The sequence below is a fragment of the Theobroma cacao genome, chromosome 5 (assembly GCF_053813885.1).
Source record: "Theobroma cacao isolate CCN51 chromosome 5, ASM5381388v1, whole genome shotgun sequence".
In the NCBI taxonomy this organism is placed as follows: domain Eukaryota; kingdom Viridiplantae; phylum Streptophyta; class Magnoliopsida; order Malvales; family Malvaceae; genus Theobroma; species Theobroma cacao.
This window is the reverse complement of record NC_142643.1, coordinates 9,527,399-9,553,454: the sequence shown is the minus strand read 5'-3', so window position 1 is coordinate 9,553,454 and position 26,056 is coordinate 9,527,399. Positions and strand designations below refer to the sequence as shown.

General features: G+C 35.4%; 1 protein-coding gene across 3 annotated transcripts; it reads left to right on the top strand.

The window, feature by feature from the left end:
• Window positions 1-7,282: 7,282 nt before the first annotated feature.
• Window positions 7,283-24,660, top strand: EMB2016 (mRNA methyltransferase EMB2016). 3 transcript variants are annotated; one of them, XM_088806262.1, is made up of 28 exons: window positions 7,283-7,627; window positions 7,873-7,956; window positions 8,892-9,015; window positions 9,518-10,177; window positions 10,305-10,673; window positions 10,777-10,881; window positions 10,991-11,173; window positions 11,870-12,011; window positions 12,100-12,281; window positions 12,396-12,481; window positions 12,568-12,616; window positions 12,781-12,847; window positions 12,947-13,425; window positions 13,501-13,600; window positions 15,363-15,496; window positions 15,945-16,012; window positions 16,103-16,319; window positions 17,713-17,928; window positions 18,083-18,238; window positions 18,325-18,378; window positions 18,471-18,685; window positions 18,806-18,875; window positions 19,005-19,333; window positions 20,292-20,475; window positions 20,552-21,865; window positions 22,008-22,820; window positions 23,542-23,613; window positions 24,243-24,660. In XM_088806262.1, exons 2-28 carry the CDS (start codon window positions 7,925-7,927, stop codon window positions 24,261-24,263), a joined length of 6,441 nt encoding a protein of 2,146 aa, XP_088662388.1. In that variant the 5' UTR covers window positions 7,283-7,627; window positions 7,873-7,924; the 3' UTR covers window positions 24,264-24,660. The 3 variants fall into 3 exon arrangements, with proteins under 3 accessions (XP_088662388.1, XP_017977123.1, XP_088662389.1); XM_018121634.2 differs by having other exon boundaries at window positions 7,873-7,961; XM_088806263.1 differs by lacking the exons at window positions 7,283-7,627; window positions 7,873-7,956; window positions 8,892-9,015 and having other exon boundaries at window positions 10,051-10,177; window positions 10,355-10,673.
• Window positions 24,661-26,056: the final 1,396 nt, after the last annotated feature.

Genomic DNA, 26,056 nt, shown 5'->3' with positions numbered 1-26,056 from the left:
GACGGATGAAGCCTTTATCCAACAAATCCTCTAATTGATCCTTAAGCTTTGCTAGTGCCATTCTATATGGGGTATGGATATAGGTCTAGTGTCGAGAATTAAATCTATACAAAATTCAATCTCTCGCTCGGGAGGTAAACTTGGTAGCTCCTCGGGAAATACATCCACGAACTCTTTCACCACCGACACTTGACTTACAGTTCCTACCTTCGCCTTAGTATCTCTTACCACGGCCAAGTAACCTATACAACCCTATTGTAATAATCTTCTGGCAGAAATGACCGATATCAAATTGGTTGGAGCATTACTCTTATCCCCTTAAATACTAAATGATCGTTCACCGGGGAAATCAAATCTAACCAATTTATGATAATAGTCCACACTATGATGACAGGGTGATAACCAATCCATCCCCAAGATCACATCAAAGTCTAAGGTGTCTAACACCACCAAATTCACCAAAGTGTCCTTGTCCTTGACTCGTATTACACAAAACTCATATTCCCATTCGGCCACAAATATCTCCTTTAAAGGAGTAGACACCACTAATTGTTCCTCTTTCCTAACACGATCTCTACCCAACCGAGATGCAAAACATGGAGAGATAAAAGAATGGGTAGCACCAGGATCAAATAAGACTCGAGCATTCACATCACAAACTAAAAGAATACTTGAGACCACGGCATTAGATGTCTGGGCCTCTTGCTGTGTTAAAGCAAACACCCTCGCTTGGCCTCTACCAACAAAACTCTGATGTCCGGACCTAGATGGCCTACCCTGAGAGGAAGTACTAGCACCTCTACCTCTCGATCCACTAGCCTCCTAGCTAGATGAGGCAGCAACTAAAGGAGCAGACGAAGCTGGCTGGGTGGAACCATGTGCCGAATCTTGTGATTAATGAGCCATCGGACAATTCCTCCTAATGTGCCCGGGTTGGCCACACCCACAACAAACTGCCGCAGTACGTAAGCATCGTCCACTATGTCCCCTCCCACAGATATTACAATGGTGGATAACTTGACTACTCTATCTCGAATCTTGTTGCCTCTTAGCATTGAAAGTTCTTTGTCCCGTCCCAACACTAGCACTGACAGGTCACTCCTCTACTGGGATAATCGTGAATCCCTTTGTGGACCCTAACAGCTATAAGACAAACCACCATTGCTGAAATCTCTAAGGCCCTGATAACCCTCTGTCCTGGCCCTTTTTGCTCTATCCCTCGTAGCCCTGCTTTCACTGGTCCTCATCTCAATGCGCTGAGCACAATCTACTACTGCGAAATAGGTAGTGAAATCTCGAGATACCACAGCCCTAAACAGTGGCTCTACTAACCCATCCACAAACCTCGGAATCTTCATCTCCTCAATAGAAACGAGGTAGGGAGCATACCGAGACAACTGTGTGAACTTGATGTCATACTCCGACATCGTCATACTCAAAGTTTGTACCAAAGTCTCAAACTCCCTAGCTCTAGCATTATGTACACTGAGTGGTAGAAACCGATCCAAGAAGGCTGTATTAAACTCATTCCAAGCCAATGGCGCTGCATCCGTCAGTCTACCTCTACACAAAGAGCTATACCACTCCTGCGCCACATCCTCTAATCGGAAAGCGGCTAACTCAACTGACCGAACACTGGAGCATCCCAAAGCTTTACATATCTTCTCCATCTTATCCAAGAAAACCTGGGGTTTCTCTGATGCATCAAACCCTGAAAATGATGGAGGCTTAAGCTTTAGGAAATCAGGAAGATAAATCTCTAAGTGACCCCTTTCAACCTCATAATATTGGCGATCGTCCTGTCCTTTGGAGCTATGAGATTCTTGTACTGTAGGTCTCCCCTCTACTACCCTCTGTATATCCTCTATACGGATCGCCATCATCCTTACAACTCGGTTAACTCCTTATAGGCCTGCTGCCAAATCCTCAATAGTAATACCCTCAGCTAGGTGTCTATCTACATCACTTGAGGACTGTCCCTCCTCTTACCTACTCACAAGCGTATCCGACCTCACCGACCTAGTGGCCTTGCCACGTCTACCTTGGCCTCTTCGGGTGGATGCCCGTGGCCTATCTGCCATCTCAATAGGAGCATCTTGCTCCCTCATTCGTCTTGAGGCGGCTCGTGTTTTAGGCGACATTCTTACCTAGACAAGAGCAAACACCTGATATTAAACACATATTATAATCATACTTAAGGCAAAAGGTGGTTTCTAAGATAGGGAATCTATGCGGTCATTTGGTTGTAAAATGTGTCGCGGTTCACACTTTACAACTGAAGTTCCCACATAAAGACCCGACTCTCTACTAGACCAACATAAGGAAGTTCTAGGACCTAGACAAACCTAGGGCTCTGATACCAACATTGTCACGACCCAAATTCCCGGCCATGACCGACGCAAGGGTCCAATGGACGTAATCCACTAAACCCAAGCAAGCCTATTATTTATCTTACTTATAATTCCATCTAATATCACTAAGTCATATTTCATGTAATTATTCTTGGTCAAATGTGATCAAATCTTGGCTAAAAATCTCCATTTTATCATCAAATGGGAAAGTGACCGTTTTGTCCCTAATCAGTCAATTTTTTTGATGGACTCTAAACTGGACCTTGAACTCCGAATCACTATTCTAAGCCATTTTGTGGGTTTTAGAATTTTCAAATTCCTCTTAGAATTTCTATTTGAACTAGTTTAAGGCTCTATTTAACTTAGTTGTACCACTCGGTACAATACCGTCTTTTAATCGAGCTTGACAAGGTCTCACACGGATATCGAAAACGGTTATCGAAAAGTATAGTTCCTTTAGTAAACGACTTGAATGATAATGAGAAAATTATAGTAAATGGACTTAGAATTGATTTATAATGAGGTATACGGACTTATTGGAGTACCAAAAGTGCAATGAATTTATTTGGAGTTCAATTGGATGTTTTGGCTAATTAAACAGTGTATAATGCGAGCTAGGTCGAATACCATTTCAGTCCAACAACAATTGAACCTATGTAGAACACCATCTTTAAGTGATTATTCGAACATTTCTCATTCAATTTCATACATTCATAAAGAGCCTGAAATAGTTTTATAACAGTTTGGCATAAGTGTATTAAATTATTTGTTGTGCATTATGTATAAGTGGTGAGCCCTCTGGTAAGGGTAAGGATATCGTACTCGAGGACTAGGAGTAGGAGTACTCCCGTTATTGTGAGTAAACAAACGATCATCTTAACTATCTAAAGTAGTTTATACTCATTTTTATGATTTTAAAGAATAATAAATTTAAATTGTAAACTATTATGTTTTAAAATTGAAGTGTTGGCTAAACGAAATGAGATTTATAACTTGTTTTGAAATTGAATACTGATTTTGGAAATTGAGTAAGTGGAGACTATATATTCATGTTTGATATATGGTTTGAATTGATGGCTTATGACAATGTGATGGCATGAATGACTGGATTTGTGTTTGTGTGGAATATATGAATTGTTTTGTTTTATCTTGATAGGCTAGGTAATATCATATTAGCCATGTCATGTTGCTGAAATTTTTATTGATTTGGTGGGGTAAGTGATTAGCTTACTACAGTTGGCGGGTTTCCGTGGATCAGCCTATTAGAGGGGTATGGTAAATCCCGTTATATTTTACCTTAGTATGAGAGGCGCAAAGGGTATCTCCTAAGGTAGTTTAGAGTTCACTTCACGCCGAACCACCATGTGAGGGTGAAACTCAGCCAACGCCAAGGAACGACTATAAATGTTTTTAAACGTAAAAACATGTTTTATGTGTATATGTTATTTTAACAACCTTGGTGGACTTGGTTGGATGCCCAGCACAAGGTGTCATCGAGTACGAGTTTTGGCATAAGCCAATTTTTAAGAGAGTCATAAGCCTTGTTGATTATTTTAGATGAAATGTAATTGTTTTATATGGTTGAAATTAGTTTTAATATTATGAATCATATTATGAAGAGATGTTTTAATTGTCTTCATTTATTCAGCTTTAGATGTTATAGATGAACTTTGCTTAGTCACTGGGTTTATAAAAAATTCACCTCCTTCTTTTTACCCATTTCAGGTTCAGAGCAGTCTGTAAACAATTGATTTTGTCGAGGGTTTGCTTTTGGATTTGCACATTTAGAAATCGTAGGTCTACAGTCCTGTTTATTTTTGTTATTTTGGGGCTCACATGACATTGTAAAATATTTTTGTATACCCTGGCGCTGTGTGCTATTATGTATATGAATTTATTTTGTTATTACGCTACAGTAATTGTTTACGTAGAATTTTATAAATATTGTTTTATATGAAAATGAAATATTTTATCTAATATTTTTATTTAGTTCTATTAGTTATAAATTCACTTTAAAAAGATGATTTAGACACCTAGATTTATTTTTTTATATGAAATGTATATTTTTCATTCATATACTATATTTTTAGTAAGTTTCGAAATTTTTGGATAAAATGACTAAAATACCCTTGTGCGGTAGAAATTACTTTTTGATTGTCTTTGATTTGAAAATAGTCTATATTTGTTTAAAACATGATATTTAGTAACTGTTGCTCACAGGGGAGGCGAAGAACTGATGGTAAAGCCTTGTAAGGTTTCGATTGACATTCCGGGTAAGGTATGTTTATCGGGACATTGCGACGGTTGTCACGGACTCGAAAAGAGTACCGGGTCGTGACAAATTAAGTTGGATTTAATTGAAAGAGACCAAAATAAAGTGAAAAATTAATTAAGTTCACAAAGACTTAATTAAATTAAAATACAACTGTTATATCTAAGGTTACAAATTAATTTGGCTATATAAATATGTTATGTTAGCAAACTAAAAAAAAAAACCTCCAACCACTTCTCAGCTTTTCATAAAATAAAAAAAGAAAAATATTTTTCTTTGTCTGACAAAAATAAGATTCAGCAAGAATTTTTGGTCTTTTTGTTTTAAAAACAAAACTTGCTAGGACAAGTAAAAATGCTACATTTGAGAAGATCTTATTTAGTCACTGTGTGGATTATTGTTAGAGGCCAAACACTTGGGTGGCTGAAGATTTGACAAATCCTAAAGGTGAATAAGCAAATATTTTGGATTTAATTGGCTCTTGATTACGATATCTAGAGCAAGGTATGTAACTATTAAACTTATGAGTATTCATAATTAATTTGAAAGTTATATGAAAAACACAAACATTGATTCTATAAGATTCGACTGTTTTTCTGATTAAATACTAGCTTGTTTTTTCACTGCGTTATATTTTTAATTTCTTGATTATTTTCATGTTTGAATATGAGATCGAATTCAAGCAGTGCCATCCTTGGTAGTTGAGTTTAGTAGTCCAAAAAATCCACCAGCTGAATTTGGGGGTATTCGATAGCCGACAGGAGCAAGGAAAAAGGCTAGGCTATTCCCATAAAACTTGTCATTTTGAGTACTAATGATGATTGAGAAATGCGGAGTGAGGTCTGCAAGTGTCAATGTAAAAGAGTACCAAAGGTGGACGCGGTCCAGCATAGACAGCTCGGCCAACACAACATAGATAATCTACTATGTTGAGTGCAATGGCTCCATTTGAAACAGTGGCATCACCTTCAAAAATAATGTTACTAGCATCAGCATCAAAACTGGTTATGTTAAAAGAAAATGAGTGAGCACTGGGAAGGAAAAGATGGGCTAAAATAAGGAGAAAACTTGAATTAGAATTCATATGGTAAAGGCCACAGGTAATAATTTGGTAGCAGAGCAAGACATAGATAATCTGGTATCCCTCAGAATTTGAAACTGGCCACTTATATAAACCGGAAGTTTATGTTATGAATTTGTTAATTATATGAACATTGGATAGCGACATGTGTTGAGATAATAAGAGGGAGTTGCCATGGATGAAATCTACAATAGAGGCAACTCTGGCCTATTTGGATGTCCTTTTATGTTGCTTCATGACCGGGTACTAATCACATGTAGACCCAACCTTCAAAAAAAAGTCAAATGTGGGCACGTGACCAATGTACAAAGCTCAATATTTACTAGTAAAGTACATAAAAAACCAAGAGGCAATTCGTCGCTTGTTCTCATCGTCACAGCTTATTGTGCATGAGGAACTCAGCTAAAAGAGTTAAGAGAGCTGTAGCTGCATTAACAGAGTCAAGAATGGAGCTTCAATTAACGTGCTAATATTCGTCTTCTCCTTCCACAGTCGACAAAGTATTGCTGAAAGTAAAGAAAGATAAAACTACATCTTGCTTCTTGTAATGGGACAAAACCAGTTTGTCCTGACATTCATTTTTGCTCGTCTCCAGCTTCTCGTAGCTCCATTGGTTTTGTATTCACTAGTGCTTGTTTATGTCCGGCACCCTGAATGACCAACCAGTTAACTGACTGAAATTACAATGTCATGTCTGACGAAACTACCACACACCTAGGATTAACTATAATATCCAACGACCTTTTCGATCTTTATCTGCCTCCATCTTTGCTACATCCAATTAATTTTACCCCTTTTTGTCACTACGTTTTTGATTTGTGCCTTTTCAAAGCTGACCAATTGCAGACTATGACATTGATGCTGCTTTAGTTACGCACCAAGAAAAATTTAGGTAACTGAACTGAGTTCAGGAAGGATACATAAGGATTGGCCCATTCCCCATTTGCCATTCTTTCCTCCCATGCCCTTGAAAGAAAATAAAAGCAAAAAATGAAAAAGAAAAAGAAAGTTGGAAAAGATTCTTCAGGTCGAATCATTGTTAATTTCAGGCGTTTTTAGAGATGCAGGCAGGAGACCATAATGGCAATTTTGTTTTCTTGTTAACAATTTATTTGTTTGAGAGAGAATTTATAATGATATGATTATGTGGTATTTTTTATTTTTTATATTAATATATTTTAATATAAATATAAATATAAAATAATAAGTGATGTTTTAAATAATAATAATTAATTTATTATTGAAATGTATTTAATTTAATATAAAATATAAATATTTGATTAAATATTATAAAAAAATAAAAATTTATTTGAATTTTATTAAATAGTTTAAAAACTTTTATACTTTTATTTATTTTATCAAAATTGTAATATATTTATTTAATAATTATGTTAATTTTTAATTCTTTTAATCATAAGCTACAGGATAGATAACAATCTTTTAAACTCATTTAGGAGAAATTTTGTTGTCCCCTGATACACGAAGATAATTTTTTTTAAGCATGGCTGAAAGTTCATTTTTTCTTCACTAAGCAGTATAAATGTAAATGAATTGATTCAAAGTTGGAGGACCGAATTAGAAGATTTGATTAAAGGAGGGTATTTAAATTCCAACTGAAGTCTCTTTTAACACTGCCTTCCCTCTCCCTTTCGAGTTCCGCTTCGGCGACAAAACAAAACTGAAAGCGCCAGAACCCAGCACTCTTTAATCGCCGGGGGTTACAGAACAAGTCCAAAACCCTAAAAAACCCTAAAGAATTCCGAATCCATTAAATTTCCACAAAATTTCATGTCCTCCCATTAACCCAACCCGAATCAAAAGATTTACTAATTAAAACCCAAAACCAATATGGGTCGACCCGAGTCCTGCGTTCTGTTTTCCCAGACTTTCGTTCACACTCATTTGGACGAATACGTCGACGAGGTAACTCTATTTTTCGCCGTGGTCTTTTATTTTTTATTTTTTGCTTTTTTAATTCTCAAATATTTATGTATTTCATTTTCCAATATAATTTTTATGAACTGAGGTAGCGATGAAATGTTAAGGAGGCAATCCCTTTTTGTAATTCAGGATTATATTGAAATAGTTGATTGAATGGGGTAATACTTTTTTTTCTTTGAATTTAAGTTATGGATTTTGTTTTTTTTTTTATTGTTTTTCTTCTCCAGGTATTGTTTGCTGAACCAGTTGTTATAACTGCGTGTGAGTTCCTCGAACAGAATGCGTCCTCGGCTTCTCAAGCAGTATCACTTGTTGGGTTTGTTGAGCTATACTGCAGTTTTTATGATTAACCCATGAAAAATGTCCACTTGCATGATAATAGTGGCGTTTTGTTTTGTTTTATTCACGTGATGTGTTTCAGTTATGTTTTTCAAATTTAGACATAGGAATAAGATCGGCATATCTGTCTTGTGAAATATACTTGTAGTTGAGCTTTGAATTTGGCACTTACATTATGTTTGGTTGGAGGGAAAGAACAGGAAGGGAAAAGAATGGGGAGGGTAAGGAAAGGTTAATGAGGAAGGCCTTGTTCCCTCTCTGGTTGTGTTGTTAATGAACATAAATTTAAGCAAGGAAAATGAATGTTGAATGATAAATTGATTGACTTGTTTTGATAGGTTGAGATGAGACTGCTCCTCTTTCATTTCGCCCATTTATTGAAGGATTTTGTTTTGTAGGCATTGAAAGATGTAAATTTTTCATTTTTTCATTGACTGATTTCTCTCATCCGAAGAGTGGCGATATTTCTTCTGCCCTTTTCTCTCTCTTCTTCTTTTCCTGGCAATCTTTCTTCTCCCCTTTTCCTTCCTATCAAAGGACCTTTAGTATTAGAGACTTGCATAGCTTGCATGAATATCCTGTTCCACATGAAAGATACGGAGTTTTGAATTTTTTAAATGTCAGATTTAGATTCTGATAATTTTGTTGATTAGAAACAGTAATTGGTGCATCACAAATTATATTGTTCTGTATATGGTCTCAGTATTATGAGACATTAATAAAAAATTTCAGCATGTGTTCCAATGTTGGGGTTAATAGTTTTTTGTCAATAACATGCTAGTAGAAGAGGTATACATTATTTTAACTGGTAAAATTTCATCATTTTGGCTATTGTGCTTTGCAATATTTTGGAAGACTGAGGTTTGAATTTATGGAAATCCTGATTTCTATGCTGTAACTTGTACAGGGCCACTTCGCCTCCGTCTTTTGCTTTGGAGGTGTTTGTTCAGTGCGAGGGAGAGACGAGATTTAGGCGCCTTTGTCAGCCTTTTCTGTATACTCATTCTTCATCAAATGTGCTTGAAGTGGAGGTGATTCTAATTTTGCACAATTATGATTTATTTGAATTCTGAATTTCTGTTTTTCAGTTTATGCTGTCTCACTTATTTATTGGTGTATGTACGCACATGTGTATCCATATAAATGTATTTATGTGCACCTATAGCTTGATTGATGCATAATGAAACGTTTTAAAAAGATGGATTAGCATATCTTTTGGGGAATTTGTTAGCATCAGCAATTTGATTGATGCATAATGTAATTTAATAGTTTGTTGAGTCCTTAAAGAACATTTTAACATCTTTAGCATGAGATAGAGATCCTGGAAACATTCCTTGCATATGGTCAATTCTGGATATGTTCAGTTCAGGCTTTCTATCATCTCCGATTTCTGCTAGCTTCTCTTTTTTTTTTTTTTTCCTTAAAAAAAATTATTTTAAGCTTCCTAGCTGTGCATCTCAGTGCAACTTTATATTGTGATAGCTATATGCTAACATGGGAATATGTTTAAATTGTACTGTTAATTTTCTGCAGGCAGTTGTAACCAATCATCTGGTTGTAAGAGGCAGCTACCGCAGTTTAAGCTTGGTTATTTATGGGAATACAGCAGAGGATTTGGGGCAGTTCAACATTGAATTTGATGATAGCTCTCTACCTGACCTTGTTAGCTCTGCTGATGGGAAGCTTGAAGACCTACCTCTTGCATTACGCACAATTAATAGGACATTTGAGGAATCTTTATGTTCTTTGAATGTTATATCTTTACCAGTAGTTAAACTAGATTTATCTGTAGAGGTTAATCAATTACTACAGCTAATGTTGAAAATTTTGGAATTGGCAAACGTTGGTTATGCGGTACATAAAGTTTTAAGTACTGTAGCATCAGCAGCTTCTTCGCTCATAAGCTTTGACTTAGACTCTAATGCAATCCATCAGAAGTATCTTATGTCGGAGAGAAACAAAGATTTTAAGGAGTTGGACCATGGTATTAGTGAGGCCAGAAAAAACCTCCTTGAGCTCTATGAAGCTCTTCAATATAAATCCATGAATGGATCATCTGAATCATTGACTGAATGCAGCTTTATGGAGTCTGAAGCTGATTTGGCTTCTTCCAAACAGTTGGTGGAGATGTTATTGCCATACTTCAATTTCAATAGGAGCTCCTCTAGTTTTGGACATCACCAGCTCTCAGAGGTAATTGAAAGAGGCAGTTTTACTTGTTATATCATATATTTGCTTTCTTCTTGAATTTGAAGATAGAAAATTACTTCAGGATAAAAAGAATGCTCATTCATGTTTGATATGTTATCTTGATTTACAGAGTAAAAATGTCATCTTGGGGTTGAATGTGGCTCTTTTCTTGTGCTCCAGTAAGGAGAGCTGCTTTCACTTTGTCAACTGTGGGGGAATGGATCAGCTTGCATATCTTTTGGACCATGACATGCAGAAATCTACTGCCATTACATTGTTGCTACTTGGAGTTATTGAGCAGGCTACGCGACATTCTGTTGGATGTGAGGGATTTCTCGGTTGGTGGCCTCGTGAGGATGAAAATATCCCTTCTGGCACTAGTGATGGTTATAGTCACTTGTTGAAGTTGTTACTGCAAAAACCACGACATGATATTGCTTCTCTAGCTACTTATGTCCTTCATCGACTTAGATTTTATGAAGTTGTTTCGAGATATGAGGTATGCTTTTAAAGTTTGTTCATGGTGTGCATTTTTCCTTGTGCAATTGTGTATATCCAAGACAATCTTGATGTTACTTGCTTGTGATTTTATTCTTTACCAGTATGAAGTGTTATCCATACTGGGTGGCCTCTCTGCTGCTGCTAAAGGCACAAGTGTTGCTTCAAATAAGCTCGTAGGTGTTGGATCACTACTCAAAAAGCTCCTGGTCAGTTGTCAATCTTTCAACTGCACTTATTTTTACTGTTACTTTTGAAATGTGTTAGTAGTTACTCTAAATTTAATTATTGTCATTTTTGTTCTTGCCATTAATGCAGCATTTGGTAAAATCACATGGCCGAATTGAGGATCCATCTCCAGTGGCCCATGCAAGCAGTTTTTTGATTCTTGGTCAAACAGATATATTAGTATCATATAAAGCAACCAGTGGGCTGATTGCTTCATCAAATTGTTGCTTTTCAAATTGGGAAATTGACTCACATTTGCTGGCACTACTTAAGGTGGGTTTCTCAGTTATCTCTTTTGCAGTTCAATCGATTTTTAAGTGTTTCATATTCATGCTTTTTGCTTTTGCATATTTCATTTTGCTTATACAAGATGATCTTTTTTCGAGAGAAATGATTTTTTTTTGTTTTATCTATCTTTGCAAATTTTATAATTTGAGGAAGAAATACAGCCTTCATGCTATCTGTGTCTCTGCTCATTATTTCTTTTAGGATACATTTGGTACACAACATGATGAAGTGGATACAGTAAGATTAGAAAGTCAATGAGAGCACCAAAAGTCAATTAAAAACTGATAAATTACTATTCTAACTGCCTAGGACACTTACCTGTGGATTATAAGGACTTCTTTCTTGATGAAGAACCAGTGACCTTAGCCTTTGGTTTGCAGAGGGGATAAAATTTGTCTAACCAAGTTATTGATGTGCCATAAGATTCCCTCTTCATAACTCGACCTTTTTTTTTTCTTTTGCGTTTCTGGTTATTGAGCTGGTATATGTCGTCTGTTATTCTACCTGTTTTTTCTTCAGTAGTTATGGATGGTATACTTCAACTCTACGAGTAATTTATTCTTTTCCTTTTTCTTTTTGGGTTGAGTGGGTGGGTCTGGATCAGATTTTAGTGGTTCTTTTATTTTTTTTGAAAAGCTAGTGGTTCTATTATTAATACTGAAACTGTTTCATTGGAAGCAGGACAGGGGATTTCTTCCTTTATCAGCTGCACTGTTGTCAACAACCATTTTGCATTCTGAAGCTGAAGATGTTGTGAACATTTCTATGGAAATTGTGTCATCCATTGGATCCATAATCGTCTCCTTTCTTTTTTGTCGCTCAGGTTTTGTTAATTACTCTGCATCCAAGATCACGTTGTGTTATCAAGCTCAATAATGGTTGTGATTGATGCTGTGTGACTTCCGTTTCAGGCTTGGTTTTCTTGCTACATCAGCCTGAACTCACTGCTACACTAATTCATGCGCTCAAGGGTGCTGATGCCATGAGTAAGGAAGAATGTGTTCCTCTTCGGTATGCATCTGTTTTAATATCTAAAGGTTTTACATGCAGTCCACAGGAAGTTGGAATCATTGTTGAGACCCATTTGAGGGTGGTTAGTACCTTTTCTTGGTTGACACAGATTCTGATAATCTTTTGCTTTTTTTTTGGTTTAATTTTACTACCAATGTGTGACTAAGTATGACCCTTTTTGGATGTTTTATTGTAGGTTAATGCCATAGATCGTTTGCTTTCATCAACTCCACAGTCTGAAGAATTTTTGTGGGTATTATGGGAGCTGTGTGGTCTTGCTAGGTGAAACTGGTTGATCTATTTCTTTAACTTTGGACTTGAACAACATCATTGATGGTTCTGACTGAAACTTGTTATATATTTGGTAGGTCTGATTGTGGTCGCCAGGCTTTATTGGCCCTGAGTTTTTTTCCAGAGGTATTGGCAAATATTCTATCTGACCCTTGAAGTTTATAGTAGGGATGATGTGTAGAAACTTGGATTTTGTTTAATACTTCTGATTTATTATTAACAGATTAAAATAGGCTAACCAGCATTGATTCTTTTTAATGCCCACTTTTCCTTTTAACCTTTTTTGATAGGTTCTTTCAATTCTAATTGAAGCTTTGCATTCTGTCAAGGAAACAGAACCTGCCATCAAGAATAGTGGTACTGCTTGTATTCTGTAGTTAGGTTAAATTAGTTGAAAAGTTTCTTGTTTACTTGCAAAACACATGTGCTTATGTGGGCAACATTCTGGATATTCAGGAGCTGCACCACTTAATCTTGCGATTTTACACTCAGCTGCTGAGATTGTTGAAGTCATTGTAACTGATTCAACTGCAACCTCTCTATCTTCTTGGATTGGGCATGCCATGGAACTTCATAAAGCTTTACATTCTTCCCCTGGGTCAAATAGGAAGGATGCTCCTACACGGCTGTTGGAGTGGATTGATGCTGGTTTAGTTTATCATAAAAATGGGGCTATTGGGCTTCTAAGATATGCTGCTGTGTTGGCTTCCGGAGGAGATGCTCACCTTACCTCAACCAACATTCTAGTTTCTGATTTGACGGATGTTGTTGATAATGTTATTGGAGAATCTTCTAATGCTTCTGACATTAATGTCATGGAGAATCTAGGAGGCATTATCTCTTTAAAGTCCTTTGATGGTGTTAGCCTTCGTGACTCTTCTATAGCACAGCTGACAACTGCATTTCGAATTTTGGCATTCATTTCAGAGAATCCAGTATGCAGTTGTCTACTTCAATGTGTAATTTAAAACCATATTGACTTGACTCATTATGTGTAGTTTTTGTTGTAGACCGTTGCTGCTGCTTTGTATGATGAAGGTGCCATTGCAGTTATCTACGTGGTTCTTGTCAATTGTAGCTTTATGCTTGAGAGGTCCTCAAACAATTATGGTAAGTTGATGAGTATTGCTTGGCGAGTGGTTAGCTTGTCTGATTTAATTATATTATGTAAAATGGAAACTGATGTTTTTATACTTAACTAGTTTTTGTGTCAGGTGTGTTGCCTGTGATTATTCATGTTAATTAAGAAAATTAACAACTACCAGCTTCCATGTTGATTTATAATTTGAATATTAGTAAGTTTAATTATGAAATTAACATTGCACACTTGCATATCAGAAAGATTTGTCAGAAACTTGAAATTAAAATTTGTAATCGTAAAATCATAAAATTAATTATTATGTATATAAGTATAAATTTTTTGTGAGATAGACGAACCTTTTCATGGATGATAACACCATAAATTTGTAGAGTAAAAAGAATAAAAACATATATATATATATATATATTATCAAATATATAAAATTATAAATTTTTGATGAGATAGACTAATCTTTTGTTGCATGCTAACACCATTAATCTGTAGAGCACAAAGAATAAAAATTTTAACGTTGAAAGTAAAATTCCACTTACAGAATAAAAGAAAGGAAAAAAGAAAAGGTAAATTTGCATGATAAGAAATCATAATGTAAAAAAATATTTTATGCTAATAGAGACAATTTTTTAAAGTTTCAGATGAAGCAATATTTGTAATCATTAAATAGTGATTTATAATAGTGATAACATTAAGTAGTAAAAAACTCTTAGGATTCTAATTTCTAAAAATAATTGGAATTGTAGATTATTTAGAATAAATTGAGGTTTCATATGGTTGATGCTTTTGCTTTTAGCTATTTGCTTTTTTTTTTTTTGCTTTTTTACTTTCTATTCAAAATAGCAAAAAGGAAAAGGAAATAGCAAAAGCATGAACCAAACAGAGCCTAAATTAGATCAGAACTTTGCTAGCATAGCATTATTTTTCTAATATAGGATTTTTAATATATTTTTTAAGCCAAAAACTAAAACTGTTTAAATAGAAATCTAGAAGCATGCAAAGGATTTTATAATTGTTTATACTTATAGTAAGTTATTTGTATGTATGTCTACCATCCATATTTATATGTGCAAATCAATATGGGTCGGTGAATTTTATAGAACAAATTAATACTAATACTAAAAGTGTGGGTTTGGCATTTGGATAAAAGCGGTTGGACTTTGTTCAATTTAGCAATGGTGTTTACTTCTTAATTTGGACGTCAATCCATGTCTCATGCTACCATGTACAATTGTAAATATTATTTGTACTAATTAAAAATATTTAAAATGCAAATGACAATTTAGAAATATAATGAACAAAAATGTTCATTTCATCAGTCAAAAGATTTTCCAACATTTTTGTTTTAATATATATTATAGATATAGTCAAAATTTAATATGAGAAAACTAGGATTGTATTATAAATTCAATCAGCATTAAATTATAAGGGTTTAGCTGATAAAAGTTTTTCTACTAAAGCTTTAACCATTTCCTAATTTTTTTGGGCTTATTCTGTGTTAAACCTCTCTCTCTCTCTCTCTCTCAACTGTGCGTGGAGCTCTTAAACAATATTGATATGCTCAAGGTTTTTTGGGCTTTACCGTTGCAAGTTTTTGCCCTTAAGTTAGCTTCATTTGCAGCATGTCTCTATCATATGTGTTGCCCTTAAAATTGTGTTGCTTTATACAAGTTTACATTTCTGTCATGTCTCTATTCTATGCGGTTCAAGACTTCAAAAGTATTCCTTTTTCTTACCATCCTTGCTTTACAAAATCATTGTACTTTTTGCCTTGAACAGATTATCTTGTTGATGAGGGTACAGAATGCAATTCTACATCTGATTTATTATTGGAACGCAATCGTGAACAGAGTTTAGTTGATCTTTTGGTTCCTTCTCTTGTATTGCTGATCACTCTTTTGCAGAAATTACAGGTTTGTTGCTTCTTAGTCAGATTGTGTCCTTAATGATATCTTTTGATTCAATCAGGAAGATATGTTTTCTTTCTGCAAAGAGCATAATGAAAAATTTAGTAGATTTATGGTTAGATTGAAAATGCTATGCTACTCACCTTGTTTAGTCAGGAATATTGAAAGTGAAGGAGGATAGAATTGATGCTGTCAGAAACTTTCATAGAAGATTGCAACCTTTTTGTTGTTTTTAACATTGATTCTTCCTCCTAATTGAGAGGACATTGGGCATTAGTTGTAAAGGACATGCTTGATTATGCTGGTTGTTTTAAGGGCAATGAGTTATTGATGCCCCTAAGATCATACTCCTTGGAGTTCAGATGAGAGTTTACTGCATTTTTGGGTGTTAACCATTTTAAACGCATGCCATCTGCCAAATTTGAGATTGCGTTGTCTTATCTTATATGTATAGGAAGCTAACGAGCAGCACAGAAACACGAAACTGATGAATGCTTTGTTACGACTGCATCGAGAAGTAAGGTAATTAATATTTCCCTTTTCCTATGGAAGCTTTATCATACTATGCTCATTTTATGGAGTGAATGCACTAAGTGCATTGTTGTGTTGCAGCCCAAAGCTTGCAGCTTGTGCAGCAGATTTATCCTCTCCTTATCCTGATTCTGCACTTGGTTTTGAAGCTGTGTGCCATCTTGTAGTGTCAGCTCTTGCTTATTGGCCAGTATATGGTTGGACCCCTGGCCTCTTCCACTCGCTTCTTGCCAGTGTTCAAGCTACTTCATCACTGGCCTTGGGTCCAAAGGAGACCTGCAGTTTAATGTGTCTTTTGGTATTTCAGTTTTCCATTTTTATTTAATACTAATAACACCTTAGTCTCCACACTATTGTGGCAATTTCATATAAAAAAAAATCTAACAAGTTAATGTTTTGTTAATGCATATATATTGCCTTTGTTGGTGTTCATTTCACCAGAGATTGCATACACCTTAGTCTCCTTATTAAGGAACTCTTTTTTTTCAGCAGTGATTGCTTGGTGTTTTCCTTTCTCTTATGTTTTGGGGTTAATTACAAATTTGGCACCTAAACTGTAGTCAAATTCTTGATTTGTGCCTAAAGTTTAAAAATTCTCAATTAGAACTTGAACTTTTCTTCTGTCCATTAATTTGCACGCGAGACAAACACTGTTAATCAAATGGAGGACGTGTCTGAAACATCCAATAAAATTGCAACATGTAGAATGTTGACGAGACATTTTGAGACATGTGGCATGTTTTTTTTATTGTTTTTGGACAAGTCTCATTTGACCATGGTGTTGGTTTCGTGTGCAAACTGATGGACATAAGCAAACTTCAAGTACCTCTTAGCGAATTTTTAAACAGAAGATACCAAATTGAGAATTTGACTATTGTTTGGGTACTAAATGTGTAATCAACCCTATGCTTTTAGTATGTCAACCTCGAAAAGGCAACACATGGTTGGTTGAAATGTGGCATCTTTGATGTTTCCTTTTTTTTTCTTTCATTTTTATTTCTAAAAGCATTTCTAATATTTTCTCTTACAATATTTGAAATTTTTTTGGCACCTAGGAAACAAAGGAGAGAGTAGAGAGAAGAGCTATAGGGAGGGAATGAGGCCTTAGGAGAGAGAAGAAATGGAAATAACAGAAAAGAAAATAAGAAAAATGGACAATAAAAATGTTAAAACTAAAAACATTGGATTAAAGGTAAAAAGAGAACATTTGAATGAAAACATGATTTGTACTTCTTTTTCTATTTTTCCCTTATCTTCCATTTTTCTTCCCTCTATCGTTTCTTTTCTTTTTATTTTTAGTTATTTTAATTTTTTTCTATGATTTGTAATAAATGGAAATGAAAAAGAAAAGACCAAAGATTGATTTGATCAATCAATTTTTGTTTCTTTTTTTTTTATTAATCTTCACAAAAACTATAACTCCTAAACATAATGTAGAGCTAATAGAGAAATATTTGTCCGTCTTATTAAAAAAGAATTTTGCACCCACTGCAATGCGCTGCCCCTGTGCTAGTTATAAGTATCTAATTTGGATACTGTCCTAACTCCCATCTGCTGCTTTTTCAATAGCATGTTTCTGTTATCAGGAACACAAGACCCTTCTCTCAACTAGAAACATGTTTTCGCTCCAATGCACATTTCCTTCACTGCAGTATTTGACTGGTTTTTTCTTTTGTCTTTTGCATTGCAAGAATGATATGTTTCCTGAAGAAGGTGTCTGGCTTTGGAAGAATGGGATGCCCTTGTTGAGTGCCCTTAGATCATTGGCTATTGGGACTTTATTGGGACCTCTTAAGGAGAGACAGGTTGATTGGTATCTGGAGCGTGGTCACCTTGAGAAGTTGCTCAACCAATTGATGCCACAGCTTGACAAAATTGCACAGATTATCCAACATTATGCCATCTCTGTATGTGTTCTCTCATCAACATGCTACGTTGGTTTTGTTATCATTTTAAATCTATGGTATTGCAAGAATGTTGAAAGGGTGGTGGCATGCTGTTATTCTATTTTGATAAACATGTTTTGTGTCATGTGCCTCTGCTAATATCACTTTTAAGCAGGCATTGGTAGTCATACAAGACATGCTTCGAGTTTTTATAATTCGCATTGCTTGCCAAAAAGCTGAACATGCTTCTAAACTTCTGCGGCCTATATTATCATGGATACATGACCACATTTCTGACTTATCTTCTCCATCTGATACAGATGCTTACAAGGTAATGCTAAGATTTTTTGCAAATTACGTTTTTGTGGGTGCTTGGACTGGTATACTAAAGAATTTCCGTCTCCTTCCTCTCTGCAGGTTTATAGATTCCTTGATTTTCTTGCTAGCTTGCTGGAGCATCCATATTCCAAGGTTTATGCTATCTGTTTGTGGATTTTTTTTCTTCTCTTCTCTCCCCTCATTTGCAATGTATTTTACTCATGGTGCCTTTCTTCCTATATCAGGCAGTATTGCTAGGAGAGGGTTTTTCTCAGATTCTAAAAAGAGTGTTGGAGAGTTGTTTTGTTGCTACTGATTCAGATGGGAAGCAGATATCAGATTGTGGAAATTCTGCTAGTTGTGGGTTTACTTTGATTAATTGGTGCATCCCTGTTTTTCAGTCGATCTCATTACTATGTAGTTCTCGAACATTTTCCCAAAATAATGGGAGACATGATATGTGAGTTGGTTACTTGTATTTACATTCTTTTCCCCTGCTTGCCTTTTACTTGAAATGCAAATTGGACATGATTTTTAATGCTTAATAATCTGTTTACTTGAATTTATTGTGGTCTACTAGGCACAAATTTGACGGCTTGAGCCCCAAAGAGTGTTTATTGTTTATAAATCAGCTCCTGAAGTTTTGCCAGGTAATTGGAAAAATTAAAAAACCTTTAAATTGACTATACAGTTCTCTTATGGGGGGAAAGAACCAGTCCAGATTTTACAGATAGCTATAGATAGGTAATCTTCTAATTGTAATGCCATTTTTTTCTTAGGTCCTACCAGTTGGAAAAGAATTAGTGTCTTGCCTTCAAGCTTTTAAAGACTTGGGTTCTTGTGCTGAAGGTCGAAGTGCATTCATGTCTGCTTTGCTACATGGTGGCAACTCTAGTGGTGGGGCACTTGAATCAGAGAGCGGACATGAAAAGAATGGGAACTTTCATTTTCAAAATGAATCTGAATTGAGAAAGTCTCCCCCCTTGCTATGTTGCTGGAAAAAGTTGTTGAGATCAGTTGATTCAAAAGATTCTTCATTAGCTTATGCAATTGAGGCTGTTAATGCATTGTCTTTAGGTTCTTTGTGCTTTTGCATGGATGGGAAAAGGTGAGATATGCACATGTTTCACTGGGCTCTTTCATAGTGTTGCTGCATTTGTAGACTTATAATAGACCAATGCTTTCTCTCATAAATTACTTTGCTTGTTCTCATGCTTAAGCTAGAAGATGGTAGGCATATTCAGTTTGCCACATATGTTCAAAATAAGAAGAAAAGGTAATCATGTTTCGCTTTCCCCATGTTTTTCAGAGAAAAGAAAAAAAAAATAAAAAGGAAAAGGAAATAAGTTGTACCGCTGAGTTTCAGGTATTGTAGAACAATCTAATCAGATTTTGGTAAGATAAAACTCAAGTCTCTTTTTTGTATGTTGGCATCTCACTTCATGCAATTCAAAGGTTCTATTGGTCTTAAGAATTTACAGTTACTACCTGTAGATGACAGTATTTTTTTTTATATTATAACTTTTCATTTTATTGTTTTAGACCATCTTAAATTTATAATGTAATCTTATGGCTGCAGTTATGTATTCAGTAAGAAGGGGATGTCTTTGTTTTTTAACAACAGTGTTTTCCATTTTTGTTTTCATAGAAAATAGAGAACTCTTGCAAAAACACTTTTGGTGATTGAGAATGAAAATAAATTTTAGAAAATGCAGCTTAATAATGACAGAAAACTGACAACGATTCAAACAATTTTCACCATTTTACATCAAATTAAAGAAGAGAGCAGAAAGCAGAAGAGTCTTCTATTTTTTTCTCACAAAATAAATTTACCGGGAATCAGAAAAAGAATTCAGGAAACCGAAACAAGAAATATGAAAGCAGAAAAATTTTCCAGAACCCAAATGCAACCTACTTTTTTCTAGTTCTCTATAGCCACAAAGGCTTGTAATTTGTTTAAGCTTGATTCATTATTCAATCTTACATCATGTCTGCATATAGTTTCCTCCCCCATCTATTCATTTGAAGAGTATTTGTAGCTAACTTATGGTGTGCCTTCTCATCAGTTTGAACATGAATGCTGTTGTTGCATTGAAATTCCTTTTTGGGTTTCCTGATGATATGGCTGGGATAGGTGGCTTACCAGAAGAGAACATAAACTATATTCAGGAATTTTCTACTCTGTTAAGTTCAAGGATCATTAATGATGACTATCAATCTCCATCGGATATGCATATCAGCATGTGTCAGGTATAACTAGGTCTACTTGCATGCTTTTGTTTCTCCTGATTTGATTTTGAAACCTGAACTTATCACTGATGCACAGGTTTCAGAGTCTGTGAAATCATTATTGTTATTGTTCCAAATTTCTACTGGCACTGTTAAAGTGGATGATACCATTCTCAATGAAATTCTATCTCTTCCTCAAAATGATGTTCAAGTTCCTTTAAGAATTCATCAGATGGCACAAGGTAATGGTGGAAAAGCTGATGACGACCTTTACCTAGGAGGATTTGAGGACAAGTTTTCATGGGAATTGCCAGAAACATTACCTGATAGATTGCCACAGACAGCTCTTCCTACAAGAAGGAAACTGCAGCCAGCTGACAGCTCAACTAGGCGTGCCAGAGGAGACAATTCAGTGACTGAGATCACAAATCCAAATGCATTTTCACGGGGATTGGGTCCATCTACAGTCCCTCCTGGTACTACTCGAAGGGATACCTTCCGACAGCGGAAACCAAATACAAGCAGGCCTCCATCTATGCATGTGGATGACTATGTTGCAAGAGAAAGGAGTGTTGATGGTGTTACTAATTCTAATGCAATAGCAGTTCAGCGAGTGGGATCTTCTGGGGGAAGGCCTCCCTCTATTCATGTGGATGAATTTATGGCCAGACAGAGGGAGCGCCAAAATCCTGCAGCATCAGTGGCTGAGACAGCAGCACAATCTAAGAACGCAGCTCCAATAAATGGGGCAGATAATGAAAAAGTGAACAAGTCTAAGCAGCTGAAAACTGATCTTGATGATGATCTCCATGGAATAGATATTGTGTTTGATGGTGAGGAATCTGAAACTGATGATAAGTTGCCCTTCCCCCAGCCAGATGATAATCTGCAGCAGCCTGCTTCTGTAATAGTTGAGCAAAGTTCTCCACACTCTGTTGTTGAAGAGACTGAAAGTGATGTTAATGGCAGCAGTCAATTTTCTCACATGGGTACACCTTTAGCATCTAATGTTGATGAGAATGCCCATAGTGAGTTTTCTTCAAGGATGTCAGTCTCTCGTCCAGAAATGCCTTTAACTCGAGAACCTAGTGTTTCTTCAGATAAGAAATTTTTTGAGAAATCCGAGGACTCGAAGAATGCTATTTCAATTAAGAACTCTAGCAGGTTTGATTCTGCGGCAGGAGCAAATAGTTCGGGGTTCTCTGCCCCAGTTTATAGTAATACACCTCCAACATCGGTACAGTTGCCAGCAGATTCAAGGATAACCCCGCAAAATTTCTATCCAAAGAGCAGCCCACAGTATGCTAGTAACATTCCTGGGGCAGTTGGTTCTCGAGGTATGTATGAGCAGAAAGTTCTGCCAAATCAACCACCTTTACCTCCAATGCCTCCTCCATCAGCAATTCCACCAGTAAGTTCTCATACTCGAAGTTTTATGCCTGACAAATAGGCATCACAACTGACAGCTTTTCTATTTAAGATAATTTGTGGCTTACCTCTTTGGGTTGAGGTCTACTTGTACTTTCTAAATGATCAACTTTTCTTTCTTGCAGGGCCAATCTGATTATTTATCTGCAGTTAGTGGCAGTCCTTCATTGTTGCAATCTTCCCTTTCTGTGTCAGATTCCAAGTTTATGAGAACCTCTATGTCTTCGCCTAGTGGAAATACTAGGCCCCCCCCACCACTTCCTTCAACACCACCTCCATTTGCATCTAGCCCATATAATTTAGCTTCTGTAAATGCTTCTACTTCCCAACCATCAGTTTACAATCACTCTGGTATGGGGAAAACTGAACTTCCTCAGAGCTCCATTGGACCTACTATTGATGCTCGACTTCCTGCTTCTGCTGCTGGTTTGACTTCCTATCCTCCACCACTCATGCAATCATTAGTTTTCAATAGGCCTGCTTCAATCCCTATTACTCCTTATGGAAGCACTCCTGCACAGCAGCAGGGTGAGAACCCTCCCAGCATGTTGCAGAATCCCTCGATACCTCAGTCGTCTATTCAGTCAATGCATTCTCTTGCTCAGTTGCAGCCCCTGCAGCAGCTTCAACGCCCCTTGCAGCCAGCTCAACATCTTCGGCCTTCCATGCAATCTTCACAGCAGTTGGACCAAGGGGTGTCTTTGCAAACCCCTGTTCAGATGCAAATGCAGTCATTACAAATGCTTCAACAATCTCATGTTTCTCCTGTTAATCCTTATCATCAGTCCCAACAGCAGGAGTTTTCACCAGCACAGCAACAGTTGCAAGTTGAGCTTTCTCAACCTCAAGTTCTACAGCAAGGAGGTGGTGCATCACAGCAGCAACAAGATTCTGGAATGTCATTACATGAGTACTTCCAGTCTCCAGAAGCTATTCAGGTATGTGTTGCATAAGGTCTAGTTTAGCTTTTGTGCTATTGTGCTGGAAAAAGTGCATTTGAAAAATGATGAGAAATTGCTATGAAAAATTGTGACCTAAGATTTTAGAGTTTTTGGTATTGTTGTGAAAGTGATGTGGAGGTTAAAATGTCGAAAAAGAACAAGATGTTGAAAAGTAAAGAATAAGTCATTTTCAATACTATTTAAGTAAATTATTATGAAGATGTATCAAAAATAAATTATTGTGAAATTTAATTTAAAAAATTTATACTAACATATAATTGTTTTGATTTTCTTGAAAAATTTGAATTACTTAAAGCAAAAATAGTTATATTCCCTCTATATTTTCATCTTAAGTTCAAAATATGTCAATATATCAAAAAATGGTAATGCTATATATTTGAAGTAGAATCCAAAATATTTGAAATAGAATCAAAATTATTTGTGATAATTTTTTGTCATATTGCAAAATAATATGGGTATTTTGTCATTCCCTTCTAAAACTGTATATTGCAAACTGCGAAAGCACCTTTGTGGTGGTTCAACTTTTGCTTTCAAAAGGATCATTTAACCCAAATTATATTGTGTTTGGTATTGTGTTTTTGGAGCCAACCGCAATGGCAAAGGAAGCCTAAGTATGAGTGTATAAACCTATGAAGAAGGAATACATCTGCCTGATTTTTTTCATATCCATAATTATCTTCACTCTTCCTTAATGCAGTCTTTGTTGAGAGATAGAGAGAAACTTTGCCAGCTTCTGGAGCAGCACCCGAAGTTAATGCAGATGCTTCAGGTGATTATTTTATTCTCTTTTATCTTTTCTCCTTACTAGCATGACATAGCTGAGTCTGTTATATTTCACTTAGAGGTGGCAATTTGCGGATCAACTTAGGTTTGGGTTGGGTCACTACGGGTCAGATCATTTTGGGTCAAAGGGAATTTAAGTCGTTTTGGGTTTGGATCATTTTGGATTCGAATCATTTGGATTTGACATGGATTACTTGGGTTCAGGTCATTTCAAGTAGAATTTGTTGATTTTTAAAGTAAAAAAATCAATTAAAGCTCAGATTGTTTTGCGTTATTTGGGTTTGCTTCATTTCTAGTTCAGATCAAGTCAGGTTTGGGTTATTTTGGGTATCGTCTTAGGTGCAGTTCAATTCAGATTTCTATCACTTCGGATTCAAGTTGTTGACTTTTTCAAGTCAAATCGGGTTGGGTCAGGTACGGTTTCGGATGGTTTGGATTGGTTTTCTGAATTCCGGTCAACTTTGCTAATTCTAACTTACTGCATCTTCTCTTTAATGGTCTGTTGCTTGCAAATTAGTTCTGTATTATATGGCTTGCAGCATACAAACATTGATGTATATTATGTATACATTACTATGCACCGTTTTAACGTGGTTGCTTCTCATGTTCTAACAGGAAAAGTTAGGCCAGCTGTAGCAACACGATATGGGATTGTGAGGATGCTTTCTTCAAATTTTTTGTAGCATACTTCTGACCCATAATCATTGGTCCCAAGACGCCCAAAGCACAATTTGATTCAGATGCAGTCGCCTAATGAAAACTTTTCCACTAAATTTTGTATCAGTTTGGACCATATGTACATTCTTGTCCATCTATTTTTAATTTGTCTCCTTTATTTTGTGATTTAATTCATGATTAGGGAAAATTTTCCATCCCTAGTTTACTTGCATGCTTCTATTCAACCTGACAATTCCATTCTGTATATGTAGCAACAGTTGCCAGACTCCACATGTGGTGCTGAGATTGTAGACTTCCTTTGGAAAATCAAGATTCAAATATAATGTTAGAGCTATATGCCATTCTATGTACGAAATCCATCAGCTTAAAAGGTTTTTGAGTTGAAATTTATCAAATCCTTAAAATCTTTAGTTTTCCAGATAAGGAAATTACAAGAGCTTCGATTTTCTCGGCTTGGTTTTTTTTTTCTCTGTTTTTTGTTCTTTTCTTATTCTCAGAATTTTTTTTTTTTCAAAATTTGGGGTGATTTTATTATTTTGAATATCTTTTTTCTTTTTCTTTGGGAAATTTTGCATTTTTTTATTTTCTTGGATTATTAGGGATTGTTATGTAATTATGGGGGCTTAGAATTCTCTGTAAATCTTGAATTTTCTGATTATTTTTGTGTATTTTATTTAATATTTTGATGGTCGGCAAATGTTTAGGCTTCAATGTCCAAGTGCAATGCAAAGCTCGCTTATGATTTCCTACAGAATAATCGAAACCCAAATTAATAAGAAAAGAAATACAGTTCAATATATTATTTAGCGATAGCCATATTTAAATTAATCAGTTTTAACCGACATTGATTTAAGTTAATTAAAATTTACGTAATTTTAAGAAATATTTTTGTATATAATGTACTATCCTCACTAAATTTTAAAAAATATCATATTTATATATTAATTGCAATTTTTTCCAATACATATAAGCTTAATTGATAAAAAAAAAAAAAAAAGTGCCTTTTTGGGTAATGGTCGGTTGTCGTTAAATTCCAAGTTAGGCGTTCGGGGCAATGGTCATATGTTGACTTTTGGATTCCTTATATTGAATTATCTACTTTGGTAACCGGTTACTTGTATTGGTTCATGGATTAATAATGCTACCTGCATTGTCCCAAAAAATAGGAAAATTATTTCATTAAAACAAAAGAAACAAAGCAATTTTCGTTATTTTTTTGATAAATATTTTAAATTTAAATTTCTCATCTGGGGATATCTAAATAATAAAAAGCAAACATATGTCTCAATAAAGTTTTTGTAATTGTTTACTCCATTTAATCTTTTAAAGGGGAGTATGAATTTTAATAGAAACCAAAATAGCTCTAATAATGTAATTTGCAGCACAATTAAACATTTCTTTACTGCAAAATGTAGCCTGTCCGAGTCCTTTGATCAATAGTAAATGCATGCATAGGTGGTAATTGGATGAATTGGTCAAGTTTGAATTTGGTCATTTTGAGATGGGTCATTTGGATTTGATATTTGAGTTATTTTAATTCGACTCATTTCAAGTTCAAGTTCAAGTTATTGGAATGAATTATTTGAAAATAGATAATTTCAAATTATTTTAACTTCAAGTCAATTTGAGTTTAAATCATCCGAATCGGATTTGTAAGATAAAGACAAAATTAAATACAAAATTGGAATCATTTAAAATTTAAAAAGCCTTAAGAATGTATATAAAAATTTATATATTAATTTAAAAAATAT